Source organism: Leptinotarsa decemlineata, unplaced genomic scaffold, assembly GCF_025532065.1.
Source record: "Leptinotarsa decemlineata unplaced genomic scaffold, Ldec_3_MD MMD2_P_RNA_scaffold_14, whole genome shotgun sequence".
In the NCBI taxonomy this organism is placed as follows: domain Eukaryota; kingdom Metazoa; phylum Arthropoda; class Insecta; order Coleoptera; family Chrysomelidae; genus Leptinotarsa; species Leptinotarsa decemlineata.
The window spans coordinates 4,749,703-4,769,382 of NW_027412528.1; the positions used below are offsets into that span (position 1 = coordinate 4,749,703).

Below are 19,680 nucleotides of genomic sequence, written 5' to 3' on the forward strand. Positions count from 1 at the left end.
TTCACATCCTCAGAAGAACATTTCTATGAGGAGAACTCTATTTCTGACAAGCATTCCCTAGCCTCAGAATATCACATTAAGAAGTTATCATTTGAAGAAACAGACATGAATGTGGTTACTTCGGTTTTAAATCATTATCCACCAGAAAACAATACGATAATGAATCATTGGTTTCATATGTTCAAATCAATTTTCTTTAGCAAATTTTGGTATCAAATGCCAAAAATATATGAGGGCATACCATGCAAGGTGCCTAAAAAAACATAATTTATTCATAGAATATTTTACTTGTGGTACTTGTTTGAAGAAAGTTCAAAATAAATGAATGGAAACAATAAAGAGATTTGAAAGTAATTTGACTTTTTCAGTCATTTCTATGGAGAAAAGCAATTCAATACAGAGGCTAATATCAAATATTAGATTCTGTCTGTAAGATTTGGATGCCAATAACTGGGGAGTGAATAACTAGTTGATCATGCCAATTAATTGGGGTCAATCATTAGACTAAGATGCCAATGAATGGAAAAACTCCCAAAACATTATTCAACCCAGTTTTATTCTTAATCCAATTGATTCAAAAATAGAAGAGATGAAAATTATGACTTATAATGAATATACCATGAACTAAAATGATGATTACATATGTTGAGGAGCTATTTATGACGACATAATCAAGTATGGAGTTTCCTTAAAGTGCCAACAATTGAGTGTTTCACCATATAAAAACAAAGAAAGTTCCAATTCTCATTTTTCAGGTAACTACCACGTAGTTATGGCTACATCCATCAATTTAAATGTTTTTAGATATCGTCTTTGAATATTACAGACACACGCAATGCAGATGAAAATATAAATAATTCTATAACTGTTACAAATATCTAAAATTCATTAAATCCATCATTCCTGTTAACTATTGGTTTGTTGACTAACTTTATATTCAATCCTTATATTTTTCAGGGCATTCAAAAAAACATTTTGACGAAGAATGGCGGAGAAGAAGATAGAAGGAACTTTGAATCACCAAAAAATGTCATACCTGGAAATAAAAACAAAATTGAGAATGACATGAATAGAGGAAAAGCCAGAGGATCTCTCCTTTATCACTATATTTCATCAGGTATGAAATCTTATCAAATGATATTTCTTTTCCTCTTGATGTGTGTTGCACAAGGATCAAACAACATGCTAGACTGGTTCGTGACTTTCTGGACAAATGTAGAGGAAAATAAAAATGTAGGTCAGGACGATTTTCCAATGTACTACAAGAATTGGGCTACTGAAACATACATTTATATCTACGGAGGAATTGCAACATTTTGCTTGATCACTACCTTATCCAGATCTATTTTGTTTCATAGATTTCTCTTGAATTGTTCATCTAATCTACATACATCAGTTTTCGAAAGCATCATTCACACCAGTTTGAGATTCTTTGAAGCCAATCCTGCAGGAAAGATTCTGAACCGTTTATCCAAAGACATCAATGTAATTGATGAAACTTTACCCAAAATATTATTCAATGCATCCAGGGTGAGTATATTATTTCAGTTTCATTCAACTCCAAAGAAATGACAAATCAAAGGCTAAGTATTCATCGCAGAAATCATAAAATGATTTATCCTATGAATTTCGTACTTTTCCGATTGATCAACAAATCGCAGTTGTGTTTGATATAACGTATTCAAAATTTATGAACTTGGAACTAGTTCAAGTTTTAATCTTCAATTTGCATTTAAAATCATTAGATTGAATTAATCGGAAGATTAAGTGTTTTTTTATGGAGTTATCATCCATCGACCGATGTGTGAGTCGGTGGTTCAAGTCGCAGGCTGAGCGATCGATTTTCATTTGCTATCGTTCAACCCATGTTAGGAATCACATTTTACAAGGTAAGACCTGGTTAGTCCTTAGCTCGTAGAAGTTTCGACTTCTAGGTTGTCTATCGTAGGGATGCGACACCTGGTTACCGAAAAAACATATTTTAAACATATATCTGTTGAACATAAAAACAATACAAAATGTTTCTCAAATTCATTTTTCATCAACGATTGATGTATCAGTAAAGAAGTACCTTTCTGTTATACATGTTTTTGATGATTTCATTGCTCTGCAAATAATATCTACTGTTAACAGTCTTTTTAGGTACACTCAATGAAAAAATATACAATAAAATTCTAACATTTATAATAAAATCTGAAATATCAATAGGTATAAAATATAGTGACTCGATTTATTTCGAAATGGCAGAATAAACTCACATAAAAGGGGTTAATAAAAAATGTACTGTTCACAGAGAACAAAATCCGAACTGGCAGGTTGTGTTTGAATGGAACCTGAAATACGGTTTTGTCTGCTACTGCGGTCGACATAATAAGTAGTATGTGCGTTGACTCCGAGGACGAAGGTTGGCAACGATCTTCATTTTCACAGTCAACGTACTGACACAGTGGCAGAGGAAACGTTTTGCTCTTCAGGTTCCATTCGATCACGGCCTACCAGCCTGGATTTTGGTATTTTTAATCGTGACTCCGATCGTGACAGCCTATGTTCTTATAATATGAGCTGTACTCATCTATCTATTCATTGTACGTAACCCACGTTACTAGTTTCATAGTTATTAAAATTCAAAACCTGTATGGGGTTGATATTTTCATGGAGTTGGGATTTTTTTTCACTTTCCGTTTCAGGTTGATAACGTATTATTTCTTCTTTATTTTATTAATTAAATTCTTGAAGCTACTCACAGAAATCATTATTATAAACTTTACTTGGAACTCCTTCACAACTCCATCAGCTTGTATAATGCAGACAGTCGAGTGTGTGCAGATGAAAATTGAAGATGAAATAATTCACCTGAATATTCACTATTATTTTTCTCAGATGTCATTCATAGTTCTTTTGGCAAACGTTTCAGGTGTTAATTTCATTGTCGATTCATTTCTTTCTTTTCTTCAACTGAAATGTCGTATATATGAATTTTTTATCCTGATCAAACAAAGTCATTGAGGTTGAAGTGATTTTTTTTATTTTGCAAGTGAAATATTGGAATCATCACAAACGGTATATATGCCTTTCAGATATTTCTCAAAATGGTTGGGCATTTGGTGATAGTGATGTACGTTAATCCTTTCATTATAATATTAGTTGCAATTCTTGGATTTGTTTTCACCCGTATCAGAAATATTTACTTGAAAACATCTACATGCCTCAAGAGACTTGAAGCAAAAAGTGAGTATACATACCGACACGTTATGATATTTCCTTAAATAATGCTTTTCAGATTTAAGTCCAGTTTTCACACATCTCACCTCAACAATGCAAGGTTTAACAACAATTAGAGCTCACAAAGCTGAAGATATTTTGAAGGAGGAATTTGATAGACACCAAGACAATCATACGTGTGCCTGGTTCATGTTGATTTCAACGAGTTCAGCATTTGGATTTGCTTTAGACCTAATATGTCACACGTTCATATGTTCACTAATTTTTGGTCTACTAAGTTTATCTGATTGTGAGTAAAAAACAAATGAAAACACATATTTCTGCCATTGAGTAAAAAAATTAAGTTATACATATGAAAAAGTAAATAATGAGTCTCAAATTGTTCTGCTTCTTGATTCAGGCCGACACACTCATAAACATTTTTCGAAAGTTACGAATATACAGGCCGTTTTTTTTATCATGTGGTAACATTGCTATATTCTAAACCGTAACAGAGACGGAGACAATCAAATGGAAAAAAGGTAACTGTCATCGAAAACAATAGAATGGTCGAAGAAAATTTACGGATATTCTCGCCCTTCTCGAGTTATTCAAAGAAAACCAAAACTTTTTTTTAGAATACGGACCTGTCTTTTTTATTACGGATATTGATAAAGCGATAAATTCACAATCCGAGGGTTTATCACATTTGATATTTTTATAGCGTTTCATTTGAAATAACCAACACCATCAGTGACAACAATCAAACATAAAAACAATTTATTGTATCATAAAATTTTGGGAAGAACGAAACCAATACGGAAAATCAGAGCTACATGGCAAGTTGTCGGTCCAGACAATTTCTGTGGTAAGTTTTTAGCATAATAGGTGTAATACTAATACATACAATTTTTGTTTGAGATGGTCGATGTCTGTACTTGGTGTTGAAAAAACCATTGCTGCATTATGGGGAGGAACGCCGTCTAGTTGAAAATATTATATTTCATGGCGGATAATACATCTAAGTAGCCATCGAATTCTCTGAATAGAAAATGTTCTGAATATTTGTTCTTACAATTCCCAACCAAACATTCATTTCGAACCTTTTTTGGAAATTGGTTTCCCCATGTGAATGTTCATTTGTATTTTTCCACCTATAATGGATATTTCTGTTAAACCAACCATTGTTGCTGAATTTTGATTCGTCAGTTCATATTATTTTTCGACAAATATTTTCAACATTTCCATTTCTACGTCTTAACCATTTCGCAAAACGTACTCTCCTTATGCATACATAAATAGTATTCGCATACGTCAATGGGATAAATAGTATATGAATTAAAGTCAATGTAACAACAATATTTATATATATATATATATATATATATATATATATATATATATAAATACGAAGGTTATCGAGTGTCTTGATATAGATAGAGGAGTTTTTTAATCGGACATAACACTCAAGGAAGTGGCAAACCATAGACACGTGTTTCGGGCTTTTGGCCCATCATCAGTATGGTGCAGCCCGAAACACGTGTCTATGGTTTGCCATTTCCTTGAGTGTTATGTCCGATTAAAAAACTCCTCTATCTATATCAAGACACTCGATAACCTTCGTATTTATATATATATATATATATATATATATATATATATATATATATATATATATATATATATATATATATATATATATATATATATTCGAATGTGCATTCTGTGAAAGAATACTCTCAATTTCAACTTCAAAAGTGTTCATGCTCATGTCCAAAGTCTGAAACTCGTATGGTAACACGTTATCAAAGTATATCAAAGATTTATATAAATTGGAGTTTTGCGATTCACCTATTCTATATTTAGGTAGCCTTACATTTGTTTTGGCCCTGGTATCATGGTAGTGTATGTCCTCCTGTTCACCTAATGAATTTTCAACATAATACAGACATTTATATATGAAGCAAGATCGCAGTGTTAATATATGGATATTTTTAAAAAAAGGTTTACAATGATCGTCGTATTTAGCCTGTGTCATAATTCTTACTAGTTTTTTTGTAGTTTACATATAATATCTAGAATCTAGATGATATGATGAACCCCAAACTATTAATCCATGTGTCATTGTGCTGTGAAAAATGGCGAAATAAGCTACTCTCAAACAATCCGTTGTTATTATGTTGCTAAGTTGTCTTATCATGTATATACACATGTATGGTCACTTTGATAATTTGTGAATATGTCAAAAAAATTCAGAGATGAATCAAATATACCACGAGAAGCTTGACTGGTTCATTATTTTTTATATTATTCTTAAATGAGAAATCTAACGTTTTGGTTTTATCATCATTTATAGTGAAATAATTGCCTCTAGACCAGTTTGCTGAAAATGTTTCAGATGTATTAGCGTTAGAAAGTAGATTTTCAGGCGTAGTGTCACTCATCAAGAAAGTTGCATCACCAGCGTACATTATAGGAGACACATGCATTACGTTGTAAATAATAAATAATACTGGATTTAGGACTGAACCCTGTGGTACACGTTGCTGGCGGCCTGCGAGGTAGGATGTAAATAGATTTGAAGCTTTTCCTCTGATATCATATTCTAATTTTTATAATAATACACCGTGGTCCACCGTATCAAACGCTTTGGACATGTCATAAAATTTCGCACAGCCCAATTTACGCTCCTCAAAAGCTTCTAGAATATTTTTATACATTTCACAGATTGCACCGATAGTAGATCTCGTCTGTCTTTAACCAAATTGAGCATTGTTCTTTTATTCAAAATATTCTAATAGAAAATTTTTTTAGTACAATGGTTTACAATGGTATAATGGAAATAGGCCTGTAACTATCTGTGTTGTTGAATAGGAGTAACTAGAGCTATTTTAAATATTTGAGGATAAGTTCCGCTACCGATACATGTGTTTATCAAATAATGTGCAATTTGCTATTCTTTGTTGAACAAACAATTACATGAACAGCATCCAAGGTGCGTTTTGATTGTTGCATATCATTATCGAAAAAGAACTCTTTGTTATATTGCTTGGATATATTCATAATTTTTTCGACAAAACATTTATACAATGTTGATAACGTGTTCACCAGGAAGTATGCAGATTTATCAGGATTGTTTATTTCGTAAAATATTTCCCAATTTACATTATTCACGCATTCTATGAACTGTTGTTTACCATGTTCAGTCATGGGTCTGCATAAAATTTACTTATCTTAAAGGGGTTTCTAAACGGGCAACATTTTTACTGCAATATGTTGCAGCAATATTCGCAACTATAGCCCAGCCATAATGACAACATTGGCAGCAGGATATGGCCCGGCAATATATATTTCGGCAATATTTACCTGCAACAGTGTGGCGCATGTAATCAAAAATGTTTGTTTCGTAGACGAGCTACATAACCGGGCAACAATGGCTGACGACGAAATGATTTTTTTCGCGGCGGCTTATATTGTTTTAAAAGAAAACGAAAAGTTGAAGGAAAAAAAGACAAGATTATGGATTCGACCTTACTTCAATAGGCGTGAAACTTTAGATAACTTGAGTCTAGAACTAAGTCTTGATAATAAGTTATTTAAAAACTTTTCAAGAATGTCAAAGAGTGACTATGAGTTTCTTTCAAACAAAATTGGACCAAAAATAAAAAAAAATGATACAAACATGAGAAAAGCAATACCTGTTACCACAAGATTGGCAATAACTCTACGGTTTTTAGCGACTGGTGATTCATATAAAAGCTTGATGTATTTGTTCAGAGTGTCAGATTCGTCAATTTCTGTTATTGTTCCAGAAGTTTGTGCAGCCTTAATAGAAGGATTGAAAGAATACATGAAGGTTAGTCAACATTGATTTATTAAGTAATAATAATAGTAAGTAAGCAGTAATAATAATATAGTAATTGATAGTAAGAATTTGAACAAAGAATCACTCATCACATTGGTGGATAGTAGCCGACACAAGTATCTCATAAACAGAATTTGTAGTAAACACAGTTGGACCTGGAGAGGCATAGTGTTCATACTGATCACTGATAATGGGTTGGAAAGTATTTTGCGTTGCCTGGGTGTTTGAATGGGATATGTCTAAATATTGGCTTTGTGAAGTGCTAGCTCCGCTCCTACTATCGTCGTTAGGACTCTGTAACGGTGTACTGGTAGACGAACATTGTTTTCTATACATTCCCATGTCACAGTCAAATAGAATTTGCATTATTTTCAGTTCTGCCTGAGCACAGGTGTGAGCATCATATTTGCTCAACTTGTTTGCTATATGCTCTCCAAAACCACTGTATTCATTCCATCTTTTTTCACCAGCATTACGTATTATCTGTTGAGCTCTTTTTGAAATTGGATCTGCAGTCGTAGAGCTCTTAGAGACACGTGCTTTTGTAGTGGGATGTGAGGATAGCAGAGAGTCCGATGTTTCTGAATCAACATATTCTTCTTGGTCAGCACTGTTGTCAGTGTCTGGGATTTCAGTCACCTGAAAACGCAAGAAATGCTAAATAATATAAAGAAAAAATTATCTAATTCAATTTCTTCATTAGATACAGAATTTAGATGAAATCACCTACTCAGTACAGAAAACTAAGTGAGAAAAAAATAATTAAAAAGTTGCAGCAGGTTGATTTTCTTCAAAAAATTAGGTTCCTGAATTGGCGCAAAGTTTAATTAATTTTTTTTTCAGGTGCCCTCAAAAGTGACAGAGTGGAAACAAGTTGCGAAAGATTTCGAGGATCGTTGGAATTTTCCTCATTGTTTGGGTGCAATGGATGGAAAGCACATTGCAATTACTTGTCCACCGAACAGTGGTAGTCAATATTTTAATTATAAACAGTTTTTAGCATAGTGCTATTTGCTGTAACAGATGCACGTTACAATTTTTTGTATATACATGCCGGCGTTCAAGGAAGAATATCCGATGGGGGAGTTTTTAGGCATACAGCTTTTGGGAAAGCACTCCTGAGCCAAAATCTTAACATACCGCCTCCTGAATCCCTCCCTGGTCGAGTAATGTTAACACCATTCGTTTTCCTGGCAGATGATGCATTTCCTTTAACCGTGAATATTTGTAAGCCCTATACTATAGATTTGAACATAGGGTCTCCTAAACGTGTATGTAACTACAGGATATCCAGGGCACGCCGAATTGTGGAAAACTCTTTTGGTATCTTGGCTTCAGTTTTCCGTATATTACACACAACTATCAATGTTGACTTAAAGCATGTACAAAGTATAGTTCTAGCTTGTGCATATTTGCATACTTTTCTGCGACGAAACACAACAGCACAAGCTCTGTATTCACCACCTGGGTGCTTTGATTGTGAAGACATACACGTTGGAACAGTAACACCAGGATCGTGGAGATTGGATGAGCAACACTTAGCAGATTTAAGAAAACTGGGGAGAAATGCAACCACAAGAGCAAAAGCGATGAGAGACGAGTTTATGAATTATTTTATGACAGAGCAGGGTCGAGTGGCATGGCAAGATAAGGAGCAAAATATTTTTAGCTCCGTGGGTAGTGGGTACCTACATTATCAGTCATTAATACAATAATAAAGATACTCACCTGTGTTGCATTCTCACTGTCCAATCCGGTATTCGGGCTATCTTGAGTAAAAATAAACGATATCGCGTCGAAAGCAAACCATTTCACTACTTTACCACTACTTTTGCAAGCTTCTGAATTTTTTGTAAGCCTCATCACTGGTTATACCAAGTTTTTCGGAAATAACAGCCCATCCATCTTTTTTAGCATTTCTATCTTTATATATTCCGGTTTCCACATTCCACAACTCAGGATGTAAATGTACCTCGTTTATAAAATCAATAATCTTTTCATTAGACCACGTACTAGTCATTTTATTAATTAATGTAACCTCCGAAATACCACCAAAACTACCTAAACAAGCCAAAACAAAAGAATATTGCAGAGTATGTTCGTTCGCCAAGCGATCGTCCGGCAACTTCGCTGCAACACATATAAATACATGCAGCAATACCAAACATATGTAGCTATATGGCCGGGTCATACTAAAAATATTACACAGTATTGCATAGTCTGGCTGTTATTTCTGGCAATGTTGCCGGCCACTGTGTTGCAGCCACATATTGCAGTAAAAATGTTGCCCGTTTAGAAACGCCTTTAGATATGGAACTTGTTGCAATAGAGGAAAAAATGCTTTTATGGTCTGACATATGCGGTTCAATTACTTCCACGATCAAGTCGTTTATGTTAGTAAACAGATTATTTATTTTTGTAGCACTAGTGCTGGTTACTCGTGTATTTTCATTAACTTTTTCCTTTGAATTGTGTGACTAGAAAATATTTATACAATCGTTTACATTTATGTTGTCTCAGACATTAAAATTTGAATTGAAGTCGCCAATCGCAACAACTTGATTATTAGAAGGTATCGTATCCAGTACTTTACTAAATGCACTCAGGAAGATATCAGTGCCACCCATAGGAGACCTATATATACATAAGAAACAGATTTTTTGGTTAACTAGCTCTATCCGTGTTAGGAATCACACGTTAAAAGGTAAGGCCTTGTTAGTCCTTAGCTCGCACAAGTTTCTCAACTTCTGAGGGGGCGTATAGGGGCGACAGCTGATTAACATTCATTTTTCCTGCCATAAAAACCAAGCAGAGCCTACGCGTTCAAGATGGTAAATGAATTGAGATGCTATTTGATCATACCAAATTATGCAACGAAATATTTTTGACCAAAAACTGATATTTCGTTACTTCCAGGATTGAGAATTATGAAAATATTACGAATTATAATTGATTAGGGAGAAATGAGCCTTGAAAAAAAGGATTAAGGCAATACAAAAATTTCCAAAACAAAAAAGTATGAATTTCCATTGTTGGAGTACCTACCTATCAAATTTATTGGGTTGTCTGAATTATATTTTCAAAAAATGGAAACAATTCACAAAAGAAGTAACGACAGGACCGTAATTTGAAATTGTTGTCACTGATGATGGTATTTATTTCGAATGAAACGGTATAAAAATGTCAAATCTGATATACCCTTGGATTGTGAATTGATTGCTTCATCAATATCTGTAACAAAAAAAGCAAGTCCATATTAAAAAACAGTTAATGGTGGCAATGTTAACAGTAAACGTTTTATCGATTAATTATTTATATTACATCGTCATAATACACTTCCAATACAATAACATGTTTATTTTCCTTTTTTTATACTCTCCGAAATAACAATTCCATTCGAAAAAACAGCATTTTCGGTTTTCTCCGTATAACTCGAGACGGGCGAGAGTCCCCGTAAATTTTCTTCGATCATTGTATTGTTCCCGATGACAGTTACCTTTCTCCCATTTAATCGTGTTCGTATCTATTACGGTTTAGCGATGTTACCACATGATAAAAGGAACTGCATGTATACCAGACCTAGATGTTTCGCCGGTAGCTATACCTGTCTACATGATCATGTAGCTGATACTCCAGTGGTATCTGATCCTTAGAATTACGAAGCATGGACCTTATTGTCTGTTCTGGTAAGAATGAAGTTGATATGTTGTGTCGGCGAAGAATTCTGCTGATTTTATATGTTGCTCCTGCAATATATGGTAGTGTGGTTGTTATGACCGATGTATCTCGAGTTTTATGTTGTTTCCGTCTGGTCTTGGCAGCCACTTTTATACTTCTTTCTGAGTAGTTATTCATTTGTAGGGTTGTTTCGATGGTGTTCAACTCTTGTTGTTTGTGATCGTTGTCTGCCAGCCTTCTCGAACATGTAATCAGTGTTTTTGCCACCGCGTGAATTTGTTTTGGTTGGTGTTGTGAATTTGCGTTTAGGTACCTATTCGTGTGTGTTGGCGTTCGATATACCGTGTGGCCTAGTGTACCGTCCGGCTTTTTCATAATTAACACATCGAGAAGTGCGAGCTGATCTGTTTTTTCCGGGTATTTGATCAGCATAGTCCTATCCGTGAGAACTTCAGATTTAACATTCAATACCTTAACGGGGAGATGAGGTCAACTAAGAAGAAGAAGAACTCAGATAAAACTCAACAACATTCAAGTAGTAGGTAGTAAGGCATTTATGGACACTCTATCTCTGAACACGTAACGAATACCATTTTACCAGTATAGTAAGAAGTGAGTCGAGCAGGGTCAACTGACTTCCGAACACGTAACAGCACACCTAGATAATGACAAATGAGATTTTGTCGAAACGTTGGTGAAATTGAAGATAATATCACATACACGGATCAAATACCCGGAAAAACCAGTTCAGCATAGTCCTATCCGTGAGAACTTCAGATTTAACATAGCTGTCTACCGGTGGCTCTTACATTGAAATCAATTTGGGAATGATCAAAAAAGTACTTATCTTACTTATATATATATATATATATATATATATATATATATATATATATATATATATATATATATATATATATATATATATATATATATATATATATATATATATATTACAATGTAGGTTTTCACGGATGGTAGAATATGATGTGTTGTTTTTCCGGGTGTTCATCCGTTGTGTACTATTCGATAGTCGACGTTTCGCCATCATCTCAGATGGCATTATCAACACGAGTTACTGCTTCGCTTCGAGAGGTGTAACTGATGTTAGGTTCTTCTTGTGGTGTTTTTATATGGTTTCGCTTGCGTAAGGTGTATGGATTTGTTACTTGTTTTTCCACCTGAGGGTTGTTGATGGCTTTTGGCAGTTCTCCTACCTGTTTTTCTACCTGAGGGTTGTTAATGGCTTCTGGCGGCTCTCCTACCTGCGATGGTTTATTATCAATTTGTGGTTGTCTTTGGGGGTTGTTTTTAATTATTGTTTTCCAAATCCGTGGGATGTTTAGTGAGTCATCCCTTTTGTTGATGAGGCCTTGCTTTTCGATTTCGATAGCTTCCCTGATTTGTCGAATTCTTGGGTTTTGCACCTGTGCTATCTGTTTTGTGGACTCAAAATTAATCTTGTGACCTGTTTGTAGATGGTGTTGAAAAAGGAGAGAGGAGGTTTGTTTTGTTCTTATGGAGTTTTTGTGCTCCTGGGTTCTGGCAGATATACGTCTGTTGATCTGACCGATATATTGTTGACCACAGTCCTCGCATGTGATGATATATACTCCTTGGTTTTCTAGGGAAATTCTCTCTTTCGGTCTGGGTAGCCAATTGGATATCGTTTTGTGCGGTTTGTAGGTTTTCCGGATGTTTTTACGTCTTAGTATTCTCCCGATTTTGTCAGTCACACCTTTGACATAAGGTAGTGTCACAGATTGTCTGTCTTTTATATATATATATATATATATATATATATATATATATATATATATATATATATATATATATATATATATATATATATATACACATATAGAGATTTTATCGAGTGTGCATGATACAAATCAAAAATGAAACAAATCGTGGACACAACACTCCAAAAAAAGGTCAATAGCCAGAAACACGTGTCCGCGGTGTTTGCCCCCCTTTTTTGAAGTGTTGTGTCCACGTTTCATTTTTGATTTATATATATATATATATATATATATATATATATATATATATATATATATATACAGTGTGTCCAAGATAAGGATCCTAAGCATGGGAATCTCAGTACCTGTTGGAGATACAGCTTAGGTTAAATTAGGAAAAAGTTGTGTTCTTCAAAGCTCATTTACATGCCATTTAGAAACTTGAAGAATTTTCATGGCCTGCTGAGATATTTGGGAAAAACGAGAATTTGACAATATCAATTTTATTTTTTTCTGACTTTATTTGAAAAGATATCAAAAAACGAATAACACTTTTTCATTGGCACTTTCTAGGTACTACACGATGGTATTTTTAGTTTTTATATCCGACGTTTCGTTTTCAAAAAACCATCATCAACTTTATTTTTTTAAATAGCCCGAAAAAAAAGTACACCCTGTGTCTGATTCCATTTTATATTAAGAATTCAACGATGTAACACATGCCATTGTTTTCTTTTTAGTTTAAGGGAAAATTGCATTTTTTCTATTTTTAAAATGTATTTTTAAGTAGGTTAATAATGATTTTTTTAAAGTAATGAAAATAACAAAGAAACTAACGCATTTTTTATTCAATTCAAAGGAGTTGTTCAAACAGGTTTCCGTTATTTTCCAAACATAAGTATGATCTTCTAACTGTAGAACTTAAAACATCACGTAACATCTCTGGTGTAATACTGTTAAATGCGACAGTTACACATTCTCGTAACTGCTGTACAGTTTCAAAAGAATGTTGGTAAACCCGGTTTTTAACAAAACCCCATATGAAGAAGCCCAGAGGTGTTAAGTCAGGGGATCGCGCTGGCCAAGACACTTCACTAAAGGTTCCAATCCACCTTCCAGGAAATCGCTGCGAAAGATACTCTCGAACTTGTCTAGAATTATGTGCAGGAGCACCGTCTTGTTGAAACCAACAGTTATTGACCTGTGCCAGAGGTAAATTATCTAAACAGTCTTCTACATAGTTTTGCAATAAATGATGGTATCGTTCGGCGGTCAAAGAATTATAGTAAAAAAACGGACCTAATATTTTAGTTCCTAAAATTGCACACCACATATTAAACCCAAAACGTTCTTGATGTCTTATATTTTCTTAACACGCGGATTTTGCTGAGCCCAGTAATGCGTATTGCGGCGGTTGAAGATACCATTATTAGTGACCATACTTTCGTCGGACCATATTATTTTTGAAGGGAAATTATAATCTTCTTCACACGCGCGTGTATACCATTCGCAAAAATTTCGGCGCCGTTCGAAATCCCCTGGTTTAAGTCCTTGGCAAATCCTAAATTTATAGGGGTGATATCTATTTTACGCAAAATAAATTGAGCTGTGGATTTGGCTACTCCTACATTATTTTCGATTTGCCTAATTGATATTTCAGGGTTCTCAACAACTGCTTGTAAAACATTATTTTGGGCTTCTTCTGAAGATTCCTTTTTTCGAGATAAAACAGGCTTTTTAAATGAACCATATTCTTTTAAATTTCGAGCCAGCTCTAAGAAAATGGACTTACATGGCTGCTTTCTTTCTGGATATGTATTTAGATACATTGCTGCTGTATTTACAGTATTTTTGTGGCACAAAATGTAGCACGTTAGCATGTTAAACTTTTCTTCATGGCTATAATGCTCACCCGGCATATTCGACGATAATAACACAATATTATCTATTCAACAATAAACAATAATAACGACAACAGTAACAATAACTCTAAAAACAACAACTCGACAAACAGGCTAACAATAACGACAATTACTATTTTATCGTGTAATTAAATAATATTTGACAGGCTCGGTGACAGGTATTTACGTCAAAGCATTTGTTTGCAACGCCTACTTAAAGATTTTTTAAAAATAGAAAAAAATGTAATTTTCCTTTAAACTAAAAAGAAAACAATGGCATGTGATACATCGTTGAATTCGTAATAAAAAATTAAATCAGATACAGGGTGTACTTTTGTTTCGGGTCATATAAAAAAATAAAGTTGATGATGGTTTCTTGAAAACGAAACGTCGGATATAAAATCTAAAAATACCATCGTGTAGTACCTTAAAAGTGCCAATGAAAAAGTGTTATTCGTTTTTTGATATCTTTTCAAATAAAGTCAGAAAAAAATAAAATTTATATTGTCAAATTCTCGTTTTTCCCAAATATCTCAGCAGGCCATGAAAATTCTTCAAGTTTCTAAACGGCTTGTAAATAAGCTTTAAAGAACACAACCTTTTCCTAATTTAACCTAAGCTGTATCTCCAACAGGTACTGAGATTCCCATGCTTAGGATCCTTATCTTGGACACACTGTGTATATATACGCAAGGAGTGAAATCGGACGCAGACAAATTGTAAAATTATTTTCAAGCTTTCGAGGCGTTTATTGTCCCTTCATCAGAAACCCTACGATAATTATTGAATAAACAAAGGTATGGACAACGTGTTCATACTAACGAAAGTGAGGTTGAAATGAAGGTTTCAAAAAAGTTACAAATAGGATCCTCATATTTGTATGCCACGATGATTAAAATTGGTTAAAAACATATAGTATTTCGTAATCTTTTTATGATAAATTGAGATGATTGCACAGATAATATGTAATTAGGAATTATAAAATGAACTCAACAGGTTGTCGGATATGATTGACAAAACACATTGGGTTTGACAGAAAGTGTTTGACAAAATTTTTTGTTCTGACCATGGAGCGATGCCACTGAACTATAAAATGATATAACAGAGAATTATTGATTGTTATCAAATTCAATATATCTATTTGAACAAAGGAGATACGTATAAATCAGGCTTGAACTTTCAATGTCTGTCCTGGAATTTGAATTTTTGTATAAATGACACATTTCTAAGGGAGTTATTTTTTGACTATCATTTTCTGAATCTAAAATTCAAACATTTTAAAATTTAAACCAAAATTGGTTTGATCTTCCTCTTGAAGATGATCACTTGGTGATCGAAACACGTGTCGAGGTGTTGAAGTAACGGTTTGGTGTTGAGAAAAAACTCCAGTAATATACATTACTATACCAAAGTCCAAAACAGTGCATCACAAGTAATGTCTTCAACAGTTTCATAAGTACAAAAGTGAAATTAATAAAATGGTCATATCTTTTATATTTTCCAAGTGTCAGGAACAAAATTGCTTCTTTCGCTTCTTTGAGAACCTTTTATTTTATCGTTATCGTTCAAGGCTGCATTATATTCCATAACGCTCACTTGGAACTAATAAAGGCTCTCATGAAATTGTATTTTAATTATTTCATGAATATCTTCACAAAACCACTTTTTTGAGTGTTAATTTTTTTTTATATAGTTCATAAAACTATTTAGTAGTGTTTGTAAAAGGCCTTACAAAATATTAATAAAGAATATAATGTTTTATGAAACGGTGCCAATCTCCTCCTTACAGCTGTTTCACAAACACATTGGAAACATTTCTGGGAGGAATCCAGTTTTATAATTAGTTTCGCCGAAACGTTTTCGCAACTATTATGAAATATTAAATTGCTTGTTGGGAAGTCTACAATTAGGTCACTTGGAAAATGAATTGTTGATCGACAGCATATCAACAATTAAAACAGTTCTTTATTCTCTGAGAGAAATAAGGCTAGATCTAGATCAGTACTTACTCATCATTAGAAGTATATGGTAGTTTGTATACAGTTCCAATCACTAACACACTGTTAAATCCATGATTGCTTGTTTAGATGTTCATACATCCGTTTCATCTGAACGTCTATTTTTTTCTCACCGGAGTGTACCCTTCAATCTCTAATGACTCATTATTCACTGTAGTGGTCAACCAGATTTCTGGTAACCACATTGTGGAGTATTTGATCATATGTGTTAGGAATCACACGTTAAAAGGTTGGATAACGTTAGTCCTTAGCTCGCACAAGTTTCGACTTCTGAGGGTTGTCGTTTGTGGGGGTGTGACAACTATAAAAATAAAATAAAAACAACAATAAAAATTAATTGGCGCTCCGTGGCGACTTCATTGATTCCAGTGGCGCATTTGCTTTTTCAGCTGCAGGAAAACCTGCAGCACCACATCATCTGAAGATCTTGATATAGAATATTTGAATTTTTGAGGCATTTTTGAAACTTGTTCGATTGTTGACCCATTCATTTTTTAGCAATAAAGTTTACTTCAAAATGGTTTAATGAACCGAAATCGGTCGTAACAAATAAAAATTTTAATGAAATTTAGAAAAAAATAATGTTTCATCCTATATTCATTTTTGAAACCTTTGGTGATAACTTTTGACTTTACGCTTGAGGAAGCTATTGTATAGCGAAACACGTGTTGCGGTTTTTGAAACATACTGAAAATCATGCAATGAACTGTATCAATTAGTTTTTCTCACTTGTAAATCTGTCGCTTTCAATACTAGATATTGAGTTACTTATAAAACGCCTCTCTCCATTTTTTTACTTTGAAATGTTTGATTTCCATTGTATTCAATAACTTAACCCATTTTTTTCCAAAAAACATATTTTTCAGGTTTCAGTTTGACTGGAGCAGCAGTAGGATTAGCAATATCCCAAGCTAACGCTCTGATTGGTAATCTTCAATTTCTAGTCCGATTTTCAGCAGATATATCAAACCAACTTATGTCAGTGGAGAGAGTACATGAATACCAATTGTTGCCACCTGAACCTCAGTCAGACAAACCTATAACACCACCAGCAGAATGGCCAAATGACGGAACGATTAATATCACCAAAATGAATTTAAAATATTCAGAAAATGGACCGTTAGTACTTAAAAACGTCAACATTTGCATCAAAGCAAATGAAAAGGTAAGACCAGATTCATTTCGAAAATATTTTATTGTTATCCTCATCACTTTTCTATATACAAACACTGCAAGACAATCTTTGAAGCGCTCTGGAAATGGTACCTAAGCGAAAGTAGCGATTCTGGTTAAATTCAAATCGATGAAGATATATTCAGAAAAACCGTCTCAGAAACTTCATTTTATGAGAACGCTGTTCTCCAAATGGAAAAATTCTCATAAAGTGTAGTTCCAGGTGTTGAATTTGAATTTCAAAGTGACGAGCAGTTCAATTTTGCCACATATTTCTGACATATATTTCAGGCTATCAAGGTGGCTTGAGACGTGTCGTTCTTCAATTACGTGGATGGCCATTTTTTGTATAGAGTCTAGCAGTTCAGGGTTTGTTCAGAGGCGGAGCTCTATATATATGAGCTAGCAAAATTGTTGTGCGCCCTGACATGATGATGTCCGACTCCGCCAATTTACATTCTTAGAGAAAACTGATGTTGGGTTTTTCGTCATCCTCAACTCATTGAGATATAAAACGTCTTGTTTCCACCAAAGATATGCATTGGCAGCTAATGTTGAAACATTGAAATGAAGAGAAGAGACAAGTGTACTCCGCCAGCAAAGTGAAATATTGAATTGAATTCGTATTTTTTTCAATAGATCGTTGATGTATATTTGAAAAAGGGTTGAGGACAATATGAATCTATATGGAACACTTTTCACTGACGGCGAAAGTATCCAAAAAAGAATCATCGTGAGACACTTGTGGAGAACGGAAGAACTGAAAAGCCACAAATAGAGACGAATTGACAAGCCATAATATCGAAGTTCAATTAGTGGAATCTCATGCTATACCAGTCAAAGGTCTTGTAGATATCGAAAGAAACTGTCCGAGTCCTCTCGCATTACTTCGTTTCAGATGTGCAAAAAGATAATTTGCTTAAGAGTTCAACTAATCAAGAATGTGTTGATTAATAGCTTTTCCTATAATTTTCGATATAAGTGATGCTGAACAGGTGGTCTTTAGTTTTGAAAGATGTTTCTTTCTTTTTCGGGTATGAGTTGAATTTGCGGTTTTCCAAGAGAAGAAAAACCCTTTTTTTGGGAGACAAGTTGAGCAGCTCACAAAACATTCGTACAAATTCTTTCGAACATTGTTTAATTGTGATACCAGGTATTTCATTCAGAGCCAGATTTTGTTAATAATGAACTATGTAACTATTCTGAGCTGAAACCTCTGGCGTAGAATGAATCCTAAAAATGCACCACATGCGGTTTTCAGGAAATGAAGTAAACTGCAGTTCTGGTGTTTGGGAAGAGGGATCTTCAGAACTATTTTTTGATAATTCAATGAGTAGTGTAATAATAATCTTTGTTCTCACTACTATGAGATTATTATTATGATATGATTGTTGCAATATTTGGGATGTTAACTCTCTGAAACCCAAGGTTTCATGTATTGAATGATATTCATTTCTTATCGTAGCAAGTTATCAATAGAATTCAAATTCAAATTAGAATTCAAAAAAAATGATCAAGGACAAGAAGTTCAATTTGAAAAGTTCTACTGTTTCTATACATTTACTCAAATTTTCAATTTTCAGTATTTCCTTCTGAATCCATTCCTTCGAAATTGTTTTACTTGAAATTTTACAAAATGAAGGACGTTTATATTTACCGGAAAAATAACTTAAATCATCATTTTAGGTTGGTGTTGTTGGTCGCACCGGAGCTGGAAAATCTTCATTGATCTCAGCTATATTCAATCTAGCAGCATTCGATGGGAAAATTGAAATAGATAATATAGACACGAAAGATATCAGTTTATATCAACTCCGATCTAAAATATCAATTATTCCGCAAGATCCAATTCTATTTTCTGGAACCCTCAGGTATAATATCGACCCCTTCAAAAAGTACAGTGATATTGCATTGGAAAGAGCATTAGATGCAGTTAAACTGAAAGATTCGTCGAATAGCAGTATTTGTTTATCAAGTAGGGTGATGGACAGGGGATCAAATTATAGTGTTGGACAAAAGCAGTTGATATGTTTAGCTAGAGCTATAGTCAGAAACAATAAAATTCTTATAATGGATGAAGCAACTGCCAATGTTGATCCAAG

At 33.9% G+C, this 19,680-nt stretch overlaps 1 protein-coding gene across 3 annotated transcripts in view; it reads left to right on the top strand.

Moving 5' to 3' along the window:
- Window positions 1-19,680, top strand: part of LOC111515950 (ATP-binding cassette sub-family C member 4) — a 161,206-nt gene that overhangs the window by 130,765 nt on the left and 10,761 nt on the right. For all 3 annotated transcript variants that reach the window (XM_074176982.1, XM_074176978.1, XM_074176986.1), the window contains 5 exons: window positions 958-1,530; window positions 3,078-3,228; window positions 3,281-3,511; window positions 17,272-17,570; window positions 19,265-19,680. In XM_074176982.1, coding sequence (XP_074033083.1) covers window positions 958-1,530; window positions 3,078-3,228; window positions 3,281-3,511; window positions 17,272-17,570; window positions 19,265-19,680 — 1,670 coding nt within the window. The remainder of the gene's footprint in view (window positions 1-957; window positions 1,531-3,077; window positions 3,229-3,280; window positions 3,512-17,271; window positions 17,571-19,264) is intronic.